The sequence below is a fragment of the Dicentrarchus labrax genome, unplaced genomic scaffold, assembly GCF_905237075.1.
Source record: "Dicentrarchus labrax unplaced genomic scaffold, dlabrax2021, whole genome shotgun sequence".
Taxonomy (NCBI): Eukaryota; Metazoa; Chordata; class Actinopteri; family Moronidae; genus Dicentrarchus; species Dicentrarchus labrax.
In genome coordinates this window covers 21,106,029-21,120,222 of record NW_026136707.1, presented here as the reverse complement: position 1 = coordinate 21,120,222, position 14,194 = coordinate 21,106,029, and the positions used below count along the sequence as shown (strand labels likewise).

The window sequence follows — 14,194 nt, the reverse complement described above, 5'->3', positions numbered from 1 at the left end:
TTGCACCCACTATTCTCTGTGTGTCACACACACACACACACACACACACACACACACACACACACACATTACATTAATGTACGGGTGACAAATAGTTCCTTTGCGGAACGCATGAAACATTGGCATGCTGTAGCTGATACAGTTTTAGCTAGAGAAGTACAGATTTTTTGGAGCATATTATATGTTCTCAGGAGTATTAATGAAAATTTGAAAAAAAACACAAATATAACAAACAAATGAGTTGATGCATGAGGTTTGAGTGTGTTTACATTAAAGTGAATATCAGTATTTAAATAGATTATTTATTTGGAAGCTTCACTGAGACCATAATTCTCAATGTCAGTCTAAAACTAGACTGAATAAATACAGTACACTGTGTGCTTGTATTAGTTACTCCATCTCCATTCATTGTGTGTATTGCGCCATTGTAGATTTAGAGTGAGGGGTTCTTTCTTTCACTACGATTTTCCTTTTCTTTCTTATCTCTCTTGCCACTTGTTTTTTTCCCAAAGTTATAATCAAAGTTAAGACTCTATGGTTGAGCCCAGTTATCATGGTCTTGAGCTCTCCTTTTTCCAGATTAACACAAGTTTAAAGTTTCGCATTATTTTCTAACCCTAATGTTTTGTTTGTTTCTTTGCTTCTCTTAACTGCTTGCCAGTGCTTTGCCATGATGAATGCTTAACTTGTTTGAGCATTAAAGAGGTAAATTATTCAGTGTTTTGAGTACCTACTCTACTGTATAATCTCCATTCCCTCTGTCATCCTAACAACTGTCACTCTCTCTCAAACTGCATTTCGGCTTTCAATGGCGTATATTTTTTCTTGCTTTCACTGCAGCCTTTTTATTAAATTACAGCAACTATCCACAGTTTCGTCGCTATCCTTAATCCTTACTTTTACACTGTGTACTCAGTATTCTTTTTAACCTACTTTACAGTGCTTCTTACTCTTCCTAGAGTCATAAACTGGTTTATTACTGTTTAATTTACAGTGCAGTGACATCATCTGAACCTCCTATCCTTGACCTTGCTTTTCTTTTCCATTCCATTTTGTGGCAAATAGTGATTTAAAGAACCCCCAGTGCATGGGATAAGATAAATACCAGTCTAAGTGAATGGTGTGAATAATAGAGTAACATGGTTAGATTATATTTTTATATTTTATATATTTTTATATTTATCAACAAATGCTCCTACACTCATACTGACAATATACATAAAAATAAGATAGATATAGCCATTTAAAACAGTTCAACAGAAATCCACCTTAAACAACTGCCTACTGAACACAAATTTACATTAAACAAATCAATATTTGAATAATAATTATGAAATAAAAACGTATGCAACAAACTTAATAAATATTTAAACTTGATAAGAATTGAATGCTAGATTGCTGGACTTGGTCTAGTGGACTATATTATATTGGAAATTAAATTAATTAATGCAGTTTTTGAAAGTTAGTGCTACAGCTACAGTTGCATGCCATATGATTTTCTTGCTGTGTTGTGAAGTGCTATTTTGTTTCCATACATTAATTCATTAATTCTTATCATCCATTTTTTCCTTTGTCATGAATTATTTTAATTGCATCGTGAATTTAACATCACTTTGATGAATGTGCATCTAATTTGCATCTAGTGATTGATCTTTGACTTGATCTTTGAGCTAACTTTAACATTAACATTGCCTGGGTAATACAGTACATTACCTTGCTCTTATTCCAGTGTGATTGGGCTGTGATTACTACAGTAATTACAAATTTAATCCACACTGTTTCGAGCTGGTTAATGTAAAGTGTTACCTTTTAACATGTCATGCTTGATTGTAATCCTTTCTTTACCATTTGCTTCCACTAATGCAGAAAGCTGCAGAGAAACTCAAAGCGGAAGAGCAGAAAAAAATGGCCAAGATGCAGGCTGAGTTAGACAAACAGAAGCAGTTAGCTGAAGCTCATGCAAAGGCCATTGCCAAAGCTGAGAAAGAGGCTCAAGAGCTGAAGCTCAAAATGCAGGAAGAAGTAAGCAGGAGAGAAATTGCTGCTGTAGATGCAGAAAAGCAAAAGCACAATGTCCAGCTGGAACTGCAAGAGCTCAAAAACCTCTCAGAGCAACAAATCAAGGACAAAGGTCAACTGGTGGATGAGGCACTGCAGAGCAGGGTCAAGATTGAGGAGGAAATCCGCCTCATCAGGATCCAACTTGACACAACAGTTCAACAAAAGTCTACCGCAGAATCTGAGCTGAAGCAGCTTCGTGAAAGAGCAGCTGAAGCTGAGAAACTCAGAAAGGCTGCCCAGGAAGAAGCTGAGAAGCTCCGCAAACAAGTCAATGAAGAGACCCAGAAGAAGCGCATGGCAGAGGAAGAACTCAAACGCAAAGCCGAGGCAGAGAAGGAAGCTGCCAGGCAAAAGCAAAAAGCTCTGGAAGACCTGGAAAACCTCAAGAGGCAGGCAGAGGAGGCTGAAAGGCAAGTGAAGCAAGCAGAGCAAGAAAAGGAGAGACAAATCCAGGTTGCTCATGTGGCAGCTCAGAAGAGTGCCGCGGCTGAACTCCAGAGCAAACACATGTCCTTTGTGGAAAAGACCTCAAAGTTGGAAGAATCACTCAAACAAGAGCATGGTGCTGTTCTTCAGCTGCAACAAGAAGCAACATATCTCAAGAAACAACAAGAGGATGCAGAAAATGCGAGAGAAGAGGCAGAAAGGGAGCTTGAGAAATGGAGGCAAAAAGCTAACGAGGCCCTTCGTCTAAGACTCCAGGCTGAGGAAGAAGCTCACAAAAAGAGCCTTGCTCAAGAAGACGCTGAGAAACAAAAGGAGGAGGCTGAGCGTGAGGCTAAAAAGAGAGCCAAGGCTGAAGAGTCAGCCCACAAGCAGAAAGAAATGGCAGAGAAAGAACTTGAGAGGCAGAGGAAGGTAGCTGAGAGCACAGCTCAGCAGAAGCTCACTGCAGAACAGGAGTTGATTCGACTTAGGGCAGACTTTGACAACGCAGAACAGCAGAGATCTCTCCTTGAAGAAGAACTTTACCGCCTGAAGAATGAAGTCGTCGCAGCTCAACAACAAAGGAAACAGCTGGAGGATGAATTGGCCAAAGTGAGGAGTGAAATGGAATTACTTAGTCAGCTTAAGTCCAAGGCAGAAAAGGAGACCATGTCCAACACAGAGAAGAGCAAACAACTTCTTGAGGCTGAAGCTGCCAAGATGAGGGACCTGGCTGAGGAAGCAAGCAAGCTTAGAACCATAGCAGAGGAGGCCAAGCATCAGAGGCAAGTTGCTGAGGAAGAGGCAGCTCGTCAGAGAGCAGAGGCTGAAAGGATTCTCAAAGAGAAGCTGGCTGCAATCAGCGATGCCACTCGTTTAAAAACAGAGGCTGAAATTGCCCTGAAAGAGAAGGAGGCAGAAAACGAGAGACTCCGGCGTCAAGCTGAGGATGAGACTTACCAAAGAAAAGCTCTTGAAGACCAGGCCAACCAACATAAGCAAGAGATTGATCAAAAGATAATCCAACTCAAAAAGTCCTCTGAAGCTGAAATGGAAAGACAAAAGGCAATAGTGGATGAAACTCTCAAACAGAGGCGAGTTGTTGAAGAAGAAATCAGAATTCTTAAGCTCAACTTTGAAAAGGCTTCCTCTGGTAAACTTGATCTGGAGCTAGAACTAAACAAACTGAAAAACATTGCAGAGGAAACTCAACAAAGCAAACAAAGAGCTGAGGAGGAGGCAGAGAAACTAAGGATGCTTGCCCTTGAGGAAGAAAAGAGAAGGAGGGAGGCCGAGGAAAAGGTTAAGAAGATCACTGCTGCAGAGCAAGAGGCAGCCAGGCAACGCAAGGCAGCCCAAGACGAGCTTGATCGTCTGAAAAAGAAAGCAGAAGAAGCCAAAAAGCAGAAAGAGGAGGCAGACAAAGAAGCAGAAATACAGATTGTTGTAGCCCAACAAGCAGCCCTGAAATGCAATGCAGCTGAGCAGCAAGTCCAAAGTGTTCTTGCTCAACAGAAGGAAGATACTATGATGCAGAAGAAGCTCAAGGAAGAGTATGAGAAAGCCAAGAAGCTTGCCAAAGAGGCAGAGGCTGCTAGGGAGAAAGCAGAAAGGGAGGCAGCTCTCCTTCGTCAACAAGCAGAGGAAGCAGAACGACAAAAGGCAGCTGCTGAGCAAGAAGCTGCAAACCAAGCCAAAGCTCAGGAGGATGCTGAGAGGTTGAGGAAAGAGGCTGAATTTGAAGCTGCTAAACGAGCACAAGCCGAAACTGCAGCACTCAAGCAGAAGCAACAGGCTGATGCTGAAATGGCAAAGCACAAAAAACTGGCAGAGCAAACATTAAAACAGAAGTTCCAAGTGGAGCAAGAGCTCACAAAGGTTAAGCTTAAGCTTGATGAAACTGATAAACAGAAATATGTCCTTGATGAAGAGCTGCAGCGCTTGAAGGATGAGGTTGATGATGCTGTCAAACAAAGGGCCCAAGTGGAGGAGGAGCTGTTCAAAGTCAAGGTTCAGATGGAGGAACTACTCAAACTGAAAATTAGAATTGAGGAGGAAAATCAACGCCTCATCAAGAAAGACAAAGATAACACACAAAAATTCCTTGCCAAGGAGGCTGACAATATGAAAAAGCTTGCAGAGGATGCTGCTAGACTTAGTATAGAAGCCCAAGAGGCTGCACGCTTGAGACAGGTTGCAGAAGAAGACCTCAGTCAGCAACGAGCTCTTGCAGATAAAATGCTTAAAGAGAAAATGCAAGCCATACAAGAGGCATCTAGATTTAGAGCTGAGGCAGAGATGCTCCAAAGACAGAAGGACTTGGCTCAGGAGCAGGCACAAAAGCTGCTGGAGGATAAACAACTAATGCAACAGCGTCTGGACGAGGAAACAGAGGAGTATCAGAAGTCACTTGAAGCAGAGAGGAAGAGGCAATTAGAGATCATAGCTGAAGCCGAAAGACTCAAACTTCAGGTTTCTCAGCTCAGTGAAGCCCAGGCTAAAGCTGAAGAACAGGCTAAAGAATTCAAGAAACAAGCTGATACGATTGCATCCCGCCTTCACGAAACTGAAATAGCCACCACAGAAAAAATGACCAAGGTGGAACATGCAAGACAAAATACCAGCAAAGAGGCTGACGATTTACGCAAAGCTATCGCAGACCTAGAGAAGGAGAAGGCTAGACTGAAAATGGAGGCTGAAGAACTTCAAAATAAGTCTAAAGAGGTATTGTGTCAAAAATGGCATAACAGAGCAGCTTATGTCATTGTTAACTCTATCTGAAAACTAACACACTTTCTTAAATTTCCTCTATTCCTTTCTTTGACTATACTAATCATGAAACCATATCTTTAATTTTAATTATATTTTTTTACAGTGCACTGTGCTCATGCAATTCACATCCTGAATGTCCCCTCATATCCTGGAATGTGTCTTCATTTTTATGACATTCATATTTCTTTTAGTTTTGAAATTCAGTTGCAACTCAAAGTAATTAGAAGTGCATCATTTGAAATGATTAAACTATGATATTCCATTAGCAATTTAGTCAAAAAGTTCCACTTGGGTCAACAGTTATAGGGATAGCCTAGTATTGTAGTATGTGCACCCACCAATTTATCAGAAGCCCTAACCTCTCAGAAAATGTGTGCCAAACCTTGAATGTTACTTGTATTTGCCGAATAAAAACAACATCCAAACATACCAATAGGCAGCCAAGAAGAAATACATAATGTAGTCAATCTCACATTTTTAACAATGCCTAATATCCATTATGAATCCTGTGTCAAGAGATGCAGACACCTGCACCAAATATGCCTCCACCCCAGCAGAGTATTCGTAGTAGTATGTGTCAGGCAAGCACAACTCCACCAACATTAACATGCTAAAACATTAGCCAGAGATGTGACTATATCTATTAAGCCTGCCTACCCTCCATCTGACATGACCATGACATGCAATAGCATTCGTCAACTGACACAAAATGCATGCAAGAGCCCATAATTCCTTGCTGACAAGTGTATGTTGGCTTCACCCACAACCCCCACTCCTAGGTTTGCTATAGTATATACTATGCACTGAATGGGAGCATTGTTGGTATGATTATTCTATTAGAATATTATTAAAATACACAGGTGAAAGTTGAAAAAGAGTAGAGTACTCTTATAATGTTTAACTGTGTGTGAAGGTACCTTCCAATAGTCCATGCAAATTGTTTATCATACAGATCTGAGGATGTCATTGATTTTTCTTAACTAAAATGTCCAAGGTCCTCTTAATTTTATTTCAGTCCAGTGTGACCTCTTGATTACAAAATATAACTTTTGTAATCAATATTTTTTTAGAGTGAAGAGTTGAATTGTGTGTACCATTACACATATGTTTACATATTTGTATATATTATTAACGTATTATTAAGTGATCGTCACTCCAAAAAGGTGGTAATGGTACCCTTGCAGACAATATTCTGTCAAATTCTTGTAGGCAAAAATGTAAATTTGTGCAGTTATCAACACACTTGACAGTGTATTCAAGTCCATTTTTTTTATTTCTTAGCAAATTCCAGAACAACCAATACAAGGATTTGTTTATCCTGAAAACTGAAACAAGGATGCTCGGGAAAGACTACATTTATTTGAAAGAAATCAATTCTGAACTATCATCCTCTCAAAAAACAGCAGAAAACCACACATATAACTTCCCAATCAAGGGATTGATTTTATCTCCATACAGTATGCATAAGCATAGTGCATTGTACAAATTGTAGCCATTACAAATGAAACAAAATAAACAATTTAAATTCAAAACATAACATTGTTACATAAGCAAAATATGTAAAGAATATATATGCCTCACCTATGTACCTATTGTAATTTCTGTTTTTTATTTTATTTTTCTATTAGATGGCTGATGCACAGCAGAAACAAATTGAACATGAGAAGACAGTGCTCCAGCAGACATTCCTAACAGAAAAGGAGATGCTGTTGAAAAAGGAGAAGCTAATTGAAGATGAGAAAAAAAGGCTTGAGAGCCAGTTTGAAGAGGAAGTCAAAAAGGCCAAAGCTCTCAAAGATGAACAAGAGCGCCAGAGACAGCAGATGGAGGATGAGAAGAAGAAACTTCAGGCTACCATGGATGCAGCCCTCAGCAAACAAAAGGAGGCTGAAAAAGAGATGGAGAACAAGCAAAAAGAAATGAAGGAACTGGAAAAAAAGAGACTAGAGCAGGAAAGGATTCTTGCAGAAGAGAACCAGAAATTGCGTGAGAAACTGCAACAGCTTGAAGAAGCACAGCCAGACAAAGAGCTCATCCATGTAACAATGGTCAAGACAACAAAGGGAGTTTACAATGGCCAAAATGCCGGTGATGTGGTAGACAGTGTAGAGAAGAAACCAGATCCCTTGTCTTTTGATGGCATCCGGGAGAAGGTACCTGCAAGCAGACTTCACGACCTTGGTCTTTTACCTAAGAAGGAGTTTGACAAGCTGAAAAATGGCAAAACTACTGTGCAAGAGCTTAGTGAGACTGAAAATCTAAAAAGAACTCTCAAAGGAAAGAACAGCATTGCTGGTGTTTTGACACCATCTAATCAAAAAATGTCAATCTATCAAGCATCAAAAGACAAGAAAATTACTCCAGGCACAGCCCTAATCCTTCTTGAAGCCCAGGCAGCCACAGGTTACATGTTAGACCCTATTAAGAACCAGAAACTTTCTGTTAATGAGGCTGTCAAGGAAGGGTTGATTGGTCCTGAACTGCACAACAAAATGCTTTCAGCTGAGAGAGCAGTTGTTGGCTACAAGGATCCATACACTGGTGGGAAGATCTCTGTCTTTGAAGCTATGAAGAAGGGTCTAATAGAACATGATCACGCAATCAGAGTCCTTGAGGCTCAGCATGCAACAGGTGGCATCATTGACCCTATCAATAGTCACCGTGTACCCAATGAAATAGCCTGTAAACAGGGACAATATGATGTTGAGATGAACAAGATTATGGAGAACCCCTCAGATGACACAAAGGGATACTTTGACCCCAGCACTCAGGAGCCTTTGACATATTCTGAGCTAATGGCGAGATGCACAACTGACTCTGACAATGGTCTGCTACTCCTGCCAATCACAGACAAAGCTGCACAGTGCTCAAGTATATACACAGAGGAGGAGACCAAGGATGTGTTCAGCAAAACAACTGTGTCTGTGCCATTTGGAAGATTCAAGGGAAAGACTGTCACCATTTGGGAAATAATCAATTCTGAGTACTTCACTGAGGACCAGAAGAAGGACCTTCTGCGTCAGTACAAGACAGGCAAAATCACAATTGAAAAAATCATTAAGATTGTGATTACTGTGGCAGAGGAGAAAGAGAAGAAGAAGGAAATTACCTTTGATGGTCTGAGAGCACCTGTCCCTGCCACTGAGCTCCTGGAATCCAAAATCATTGATAAAGACCTTTACAACAAATTGCACAAGGGCAATAAAACAGTCAAAGAGGTGTCTGAAATGGAGCCTGTCCACAAAGCACTGAAGGGTACAAACTGCATTGCAGGTGTAGTTATTGACTCATCCAAGGAGACAATGTCCTTCTATCAAGCTATGAAGAAAGACATGATGAGGGCAGGGCCTGCTTTGAATATGCTTGAAGCCCAAGCAGGAACAGGCTTTGTGGTTGACCCTGTTCATAATCAGAAGTACACTGTTGATGAAGCTGTCAAAGCAGGCGTTGTTGGTCCTGAGCTACATGAAAAACTCCTGTCTGCAGAGCGAGCTGTTACAGGTTACAAAGATCCTTACACTGGAAAGACTGTATCTCTGTTCCAGGCGATGAAAAAAGATCTCATACCTAAAGAACAAGGGATTCGACTGCTTGATGCCCAAATGACTACTGGTGGTATTATTGATCCAGTAAAGAGCCATCACATTCCTCATGATGTGGCCTGCAAAAGAAATTATTTTGATGATGAAATGAAACAGATTCTTAGCAGTCCCACTGATGAAACTAAATGCTTCTTTGACCCCAATACAAAAGAAACTGTCACATACTCACAGCTCTTCAAGAGATGTGTCACTGACAAGAAAACTGGTCTTCCACTTTTGCCTCTTTCTGATGAAGCAATCAATGCAAAGGAGGAACTTACGTACACTGAAGTCCAGACAAAAGAGGCTATGACTCAGGCAACTGTGGAGCTTGAATCTGGGCCATTTAAGGGCAGAAAGATGACCATCTGGGAAATCATCAACTCTGAATATCTCACTGAGGAACAAAGGTTTGACCTGCTCAGACAGTTTAGGTCAGGAAAGGTTACAATTGAAAAGATAATCAAGATTGTTATCACAATTGTAGACGAGAAAGAGGCCAAGAAGCAAGAGCAGTCTAGCTTCAAGGGACTCAGAGCTCCTGTCCCAGCAGGTTCTCTGTATGATTCCAAAATCATTGACAAACCAACCTTTGACCTTCTTCAAAAAGGAAAAACAACACCCAAACAAGTCAGTCAGGATCCCAATGTCAATAAATACCTCCAGGGCTCTGATAGCATCGCTGGTATCTGTCTGGGGCCAACAAAAGAGACAATAAGCATCTATCAGGCTATGAAGAAAAAGCTCCTTAGACACAACACAGGTCTTTCACTTCTTGAGGCCCAGGCTGCCACTGGGTTCATTGTAGATCCAGTGAAGAACCAGTGTGTGTCAGTAGATGAGGCAGTGAAGTTAGGCCTTGTCGGTCCAGAGCTCCATGAAAAACTCCTCTCTGCAGAAAAAGCTGTCACTGGTTATAAAGATCCATTCACAGGCAACAAAATCTCCCTCTTTGAAGCAATGCAAAAAGATCTCATCTTGAAAGAGCATGCCATGCCACTGTTAGACGCACAGATGGTTAGTGGAGGAATCATTGACCCTGTCAACAGCCACCGTGTCCCAGCTGATGTTGCATATCAGAAGAACATTTTCAGCAAAGAAACTGCCAAGGCGCTATCTGAACCATCTGATGATAACAAGGCTTTCTCAGATCCAGAAACTGATGAGAGTGTTACCTACAGTCAGCTTAAAAACAAGTGCCAAAGAGATCCAGAGACAGGCCTGTACATCCTCCCACTCTCTAAGCCTCAGTCTCCAACTGTTGTGGAGAAGACATACCTCTACACAGAGGAACAAACACAGAGTGATCTGACCAACACCCAAATTGACATTCCAATTGAGGGCCTTGCTAATAAATCAATGAACCTCTGGGATATCATGAACTCAAATTTGCTTCCAGAGCAGGAGAGGCAGAAGCTCATGGATGAATATCGCTCTGGTAATATCACCAAAGAACGGATGATCATCATTATTATTGAGATCATGGAGCAGAGAGAGATCATCAGAAATGATCCACTGTCATATATGACTATAAGGAGAAGGATAACTATTGAGGAGCTCTACAACGCCCGCATCATTGACTTGGAGACCTACAACCTCCTTAAACAGGGCAAGAGGGACATCCGTGACATAATGGAGTTGACCAGTGTGAAACAGTATCTCTATGGCACAGGCTGTGTTGCTGGGATCACAACTGACTCAAGCTCCAAGATCAGCATATATCAAGGAATGAAGAGAGGTTTCATTAAACCAGAAGTAGCCCTCAGTCTCCTAGAAGCACAAGCTGCTACAGGATTCATTGTTGATCCAGTTAAAAATGAAACACTCACGGTTGACGAAGCGGTTCGTAAGGGTGTTGTCGGTCCTGAAATCCATGATAAGCTTCTTTCAGCTGAGAGAGCAGTCACAGGATACAAAGATCCATACAGTGGTAAAATTATATCTCTTTTCCAGGCCATGAAAAAGGATCTTGTTCCAGAGGATTATGCTCTGAAGATGTTAGAGGCACAAACTGCCACAGGTGGTATTATTGATCCTGAGTTCCAGTTCCACCTGCCAGCAGACATTGCCATGCAAAGAGGTTACATCAACAAGGAAACCAATGAAAGGCTGACTGACAGTGTTAAAGGATTTGTTGACCCTGTCACTGAAGAGAGCCTGTCATATGCACAGCTGCTCAAGAGATGCAAGTTAGATGGTGGCTTACGCCTACTCTCCCTGGGTGACAAGAGGCTGATGTTCAAGGGTCTGAGGAAACAGATCACAATGGAAGAGTTGCTCCGTTCACAAATTATCGACCAGCAGACTGTCACTGAACTGAATGAAGGTCTTATTACAGTGGAGGAGGTTAGTGATAGACTATCAAGGTACCTGGAGGGCACAAGCTGTATTGCTGGTGTATTTTTAGAATCCACAAAGGAGCGTCTATCAATTTACCAGGCCATGAAGAAGAACATGATTAGGCCAGGCACTGCATTTGAACTCCTTGAGGCCCAGGCATCCACAGGGTATGTCATTGATCCAATCAAAAACCTCAAACTGACTGTCAATGAAGCAGTGAGAATGGGAATTGTTGGACCTGAATTCAAAGACAAGCTGCTCTCTGCTGAGCGTGCAGTGACAGGATATAGAGATCCTTATTCAGGCAAAACTATCTCCCTGTTCCAGGCCATGAAAAAGGGGCTCATCCTGAAAGATCATGGCATCCGTCTCCTGGAAGCCCAGATTGCCACTGGTGGAATCATTGACCCAGAGGAAAGTCACCGTCTGCCAGTTGAGGTGGCCTACAAACGTGGCTTCTTCGATGAGGAAATGAATGAGATCCTGACAGATCCATCTGATGACACCAAAGGCTTCTTTGATCCTAACACTGAGGAAAACCTCACCTACCTCGGGCTCATGGAGAGGTGCATCACTGACCCTGACACCGGCCTGGTGCTCCTGTTACTGAAAGAAAAGAAGAGAGAAAGGAAGACCTCCTCCAAATCCTCAGTTCGTAAGCGCAGAGTTGTCATCGTAGACCCTGAGACAGGCAAAGAAATGACTGTCTACGAGGCCTACAGGAAGGGGCTCATTGACCACCAAACCTACTTGGAGCTTGCTGAGCAGGAGTGTGAATGGGAAGAGATCACAATGACCTCCTCTGATGGTACTGTCAAATCCGTTATCATCGACAGAAGGTCAGGAAGACAGTATGATGTTGACGATGCTCTTTCTCGTGGCCTCATTGACCAGAATGCTCTTGATACATATAGAGCTGGAAACCTGTCCATTACAGAATTTGCTGACATGCTTTCTGGAAACATGGGAGGCTTCCGGTCTCGCTCATCCTCCTTTGGTTCCACCACTGGTTCTACCTACTCCTCTCCTATGAGCCCCATTCCCTCCATTAAAACACCTGCAGTCATATGGAATGACCCATCAGAGGAGACTGGCCCCATAGCTGGAATCTTAGACATAGACACACTGGAGAAAGTGTCTATCACTGAGGCCATTCATAGAAACCTGGTAGACAACATCACAGGACAAAGATTGTTGGAGGCCCAAGCTTGCACAGGAGGAATAATTGACCCCACAACTGGAGAGAGATTCTCAGTCACTGATGCTACAGAAAAAGGCCTTGTAGACAAAATCATGGTTGATCGCCTCAACCTGGCTCAAAAAGCATTCAGTGGATTTGAAGACCCCAGAACTAAAGTGAAGATGTCTGCCTCCCAGGCTCTGAAGAAGGGCTGGCTGTATTATGAGGCTGGACAGCGTTTCCTTGAGGTCCAGTATTTGACTGGTGGACTTATTGAACCTGATGTTGAAGGCAGAGTGGCACTAGATGAATCCATCAAGAAGGGCAACATCGATGCCCGCACTGCCCAGAAACTGAGAGATGTCAATGCTTATTCTAAATATATAACATGTCCAAAAACCAAACTGAAGATCTCCTTCAAAGATGCCATGGACAAAAGCATGGTAGAGGAAGGAACTAGCCTAAGGCTTTTGGAGGCCTCCTCTCAGTCCAGCAAAGGCCTCTACAGTCCATACAATGTCAGTGGCCCAGGATCTGCCTATGGCTCCCGGACTGGCTCAAGGACAGGATCCCGAACAGGCTCCAGGAGAGGCAGCATTGACGCTGGATCTGGCTTCAGCATGAACTTCTCCTCATCCTCATTCACATCCTCTTCAACTGGCTACAGCCGCAGATTCTGATTAGCTAGTTCTCTCCCTAACAACTTGTGACTAAGAACCAACAATACTAATGCACTTTACAGTTGCATTTCTCACAGGAAAAAAAAAAGGTTACAGTAACAAAGAAAATATAATTTATTTATTCTGCCAAGCATATGGTCACATTACAAGAATGGTCACAAAATGTTGATTAGGCTATGGATTTTGTTTTCAATAATAACAGATGTCTAAACATGTGCCTCATATATTGAGACATAACCAAGCATTGCTAGATATTCTTTTTCTTTAGCACTGATTACCAAGTCAGTTTATATTTTTCAAAGCAAAGCATGACATTTCTGCTGTTTTTTAAGTGACTTTATAGTTTTCATCTTACACCTGTTAAAAAGTTGTATACTTGTGCTTTCTGAAACTAATATATACTGTATGTACGTCAAACAGAAATATTTTTCCAGTATTCCTTGTTTCTTTTGAAATTCAAGAATATTTGTCTATTTTTTATCTTTTTCGACAGTTCTACTTAATGAGATACTGTATGTCAAATTAGTTCTAATGTTTTTTAACAGATGCTATAATACAGTGATGCCTTCAAATCTCTGAATGTTTGTATAGAGAATGGACAGATTTTGTGTTAATGTTTTCATGTTAAATGTTGCCTAACTATACCCAGTAAGAATACATCAACGAGACACTACAAAATAAGACACAACAAGAATACAACACTGAGAAAAAAGTGCCAGAATTAAAATAATTCAGACTGTTCGGAAAACCAGTTTCACATCTGTCATTACTCATTTATATTCTGTGGATTTTTGCATCCTTTGACTTCATTGCACCATTGTTTTACACACTCCAAGTTTTGGATTCTTTATATTCACCATCAATCAAGTGTTCCTGGTAAATCCCAAGATGATGTCAGACTTGACCCTGCTCTCCCATACAGATCTGCCTCCTGTTATTTTGGTTCTTGTAAGTTGAATGAGTTTTCTTACGTTTGTTTTCCCTTTGTTTATTTTGTTTTGTCCAGTTGATTTTGACCACATCTCAGAGCCTAGATTATGCCATTTGTTTATGCCATTTTTCCCTATCATGCATACTGTCATGGTGATATCAACTATATGAACTATTTCTATTCAGAATTCTCATTACTGTCTTTTTTTTCATCCTGTTGTGTT

General features: G+C 41.4%; 1 protein-coding gene across 18 annotated transcripts in view; it reads left to right on the top strand.

Moving 5' to 3' along the window:
- The window catches only part of plecb (plectin b), a 128,079-nt gene that overhangs the window by 112,810 nt on the left and 1,075 nt on the right, over positions 1-14,194 (top strand). For 15 of the 18 annotated variants that reach the window (XM_051407572.1, XM_051407573.1, XM_051407585.1 and 12 more), the window contains 2 exons: positions 1,867-5,211; positions 6,888-13,988. In XM_051407572.1, the coding sequence (XP_051263532.1) occupies positions 1,867-5,211; positions 6,888-13,040 (9,498 nt within the window). In that variant the 3' untranslated portion in view covers positions 13,041-13,988. The remainder of the gene's footprint in view (positions 1-1,866; positions 5,212-6,887; positions 13,989-14,194) is intronic. The other 3 variants (XM_051407586.1, XM_051407574.1, XM_051407576.1) reach the window with 1 other exon arrangement.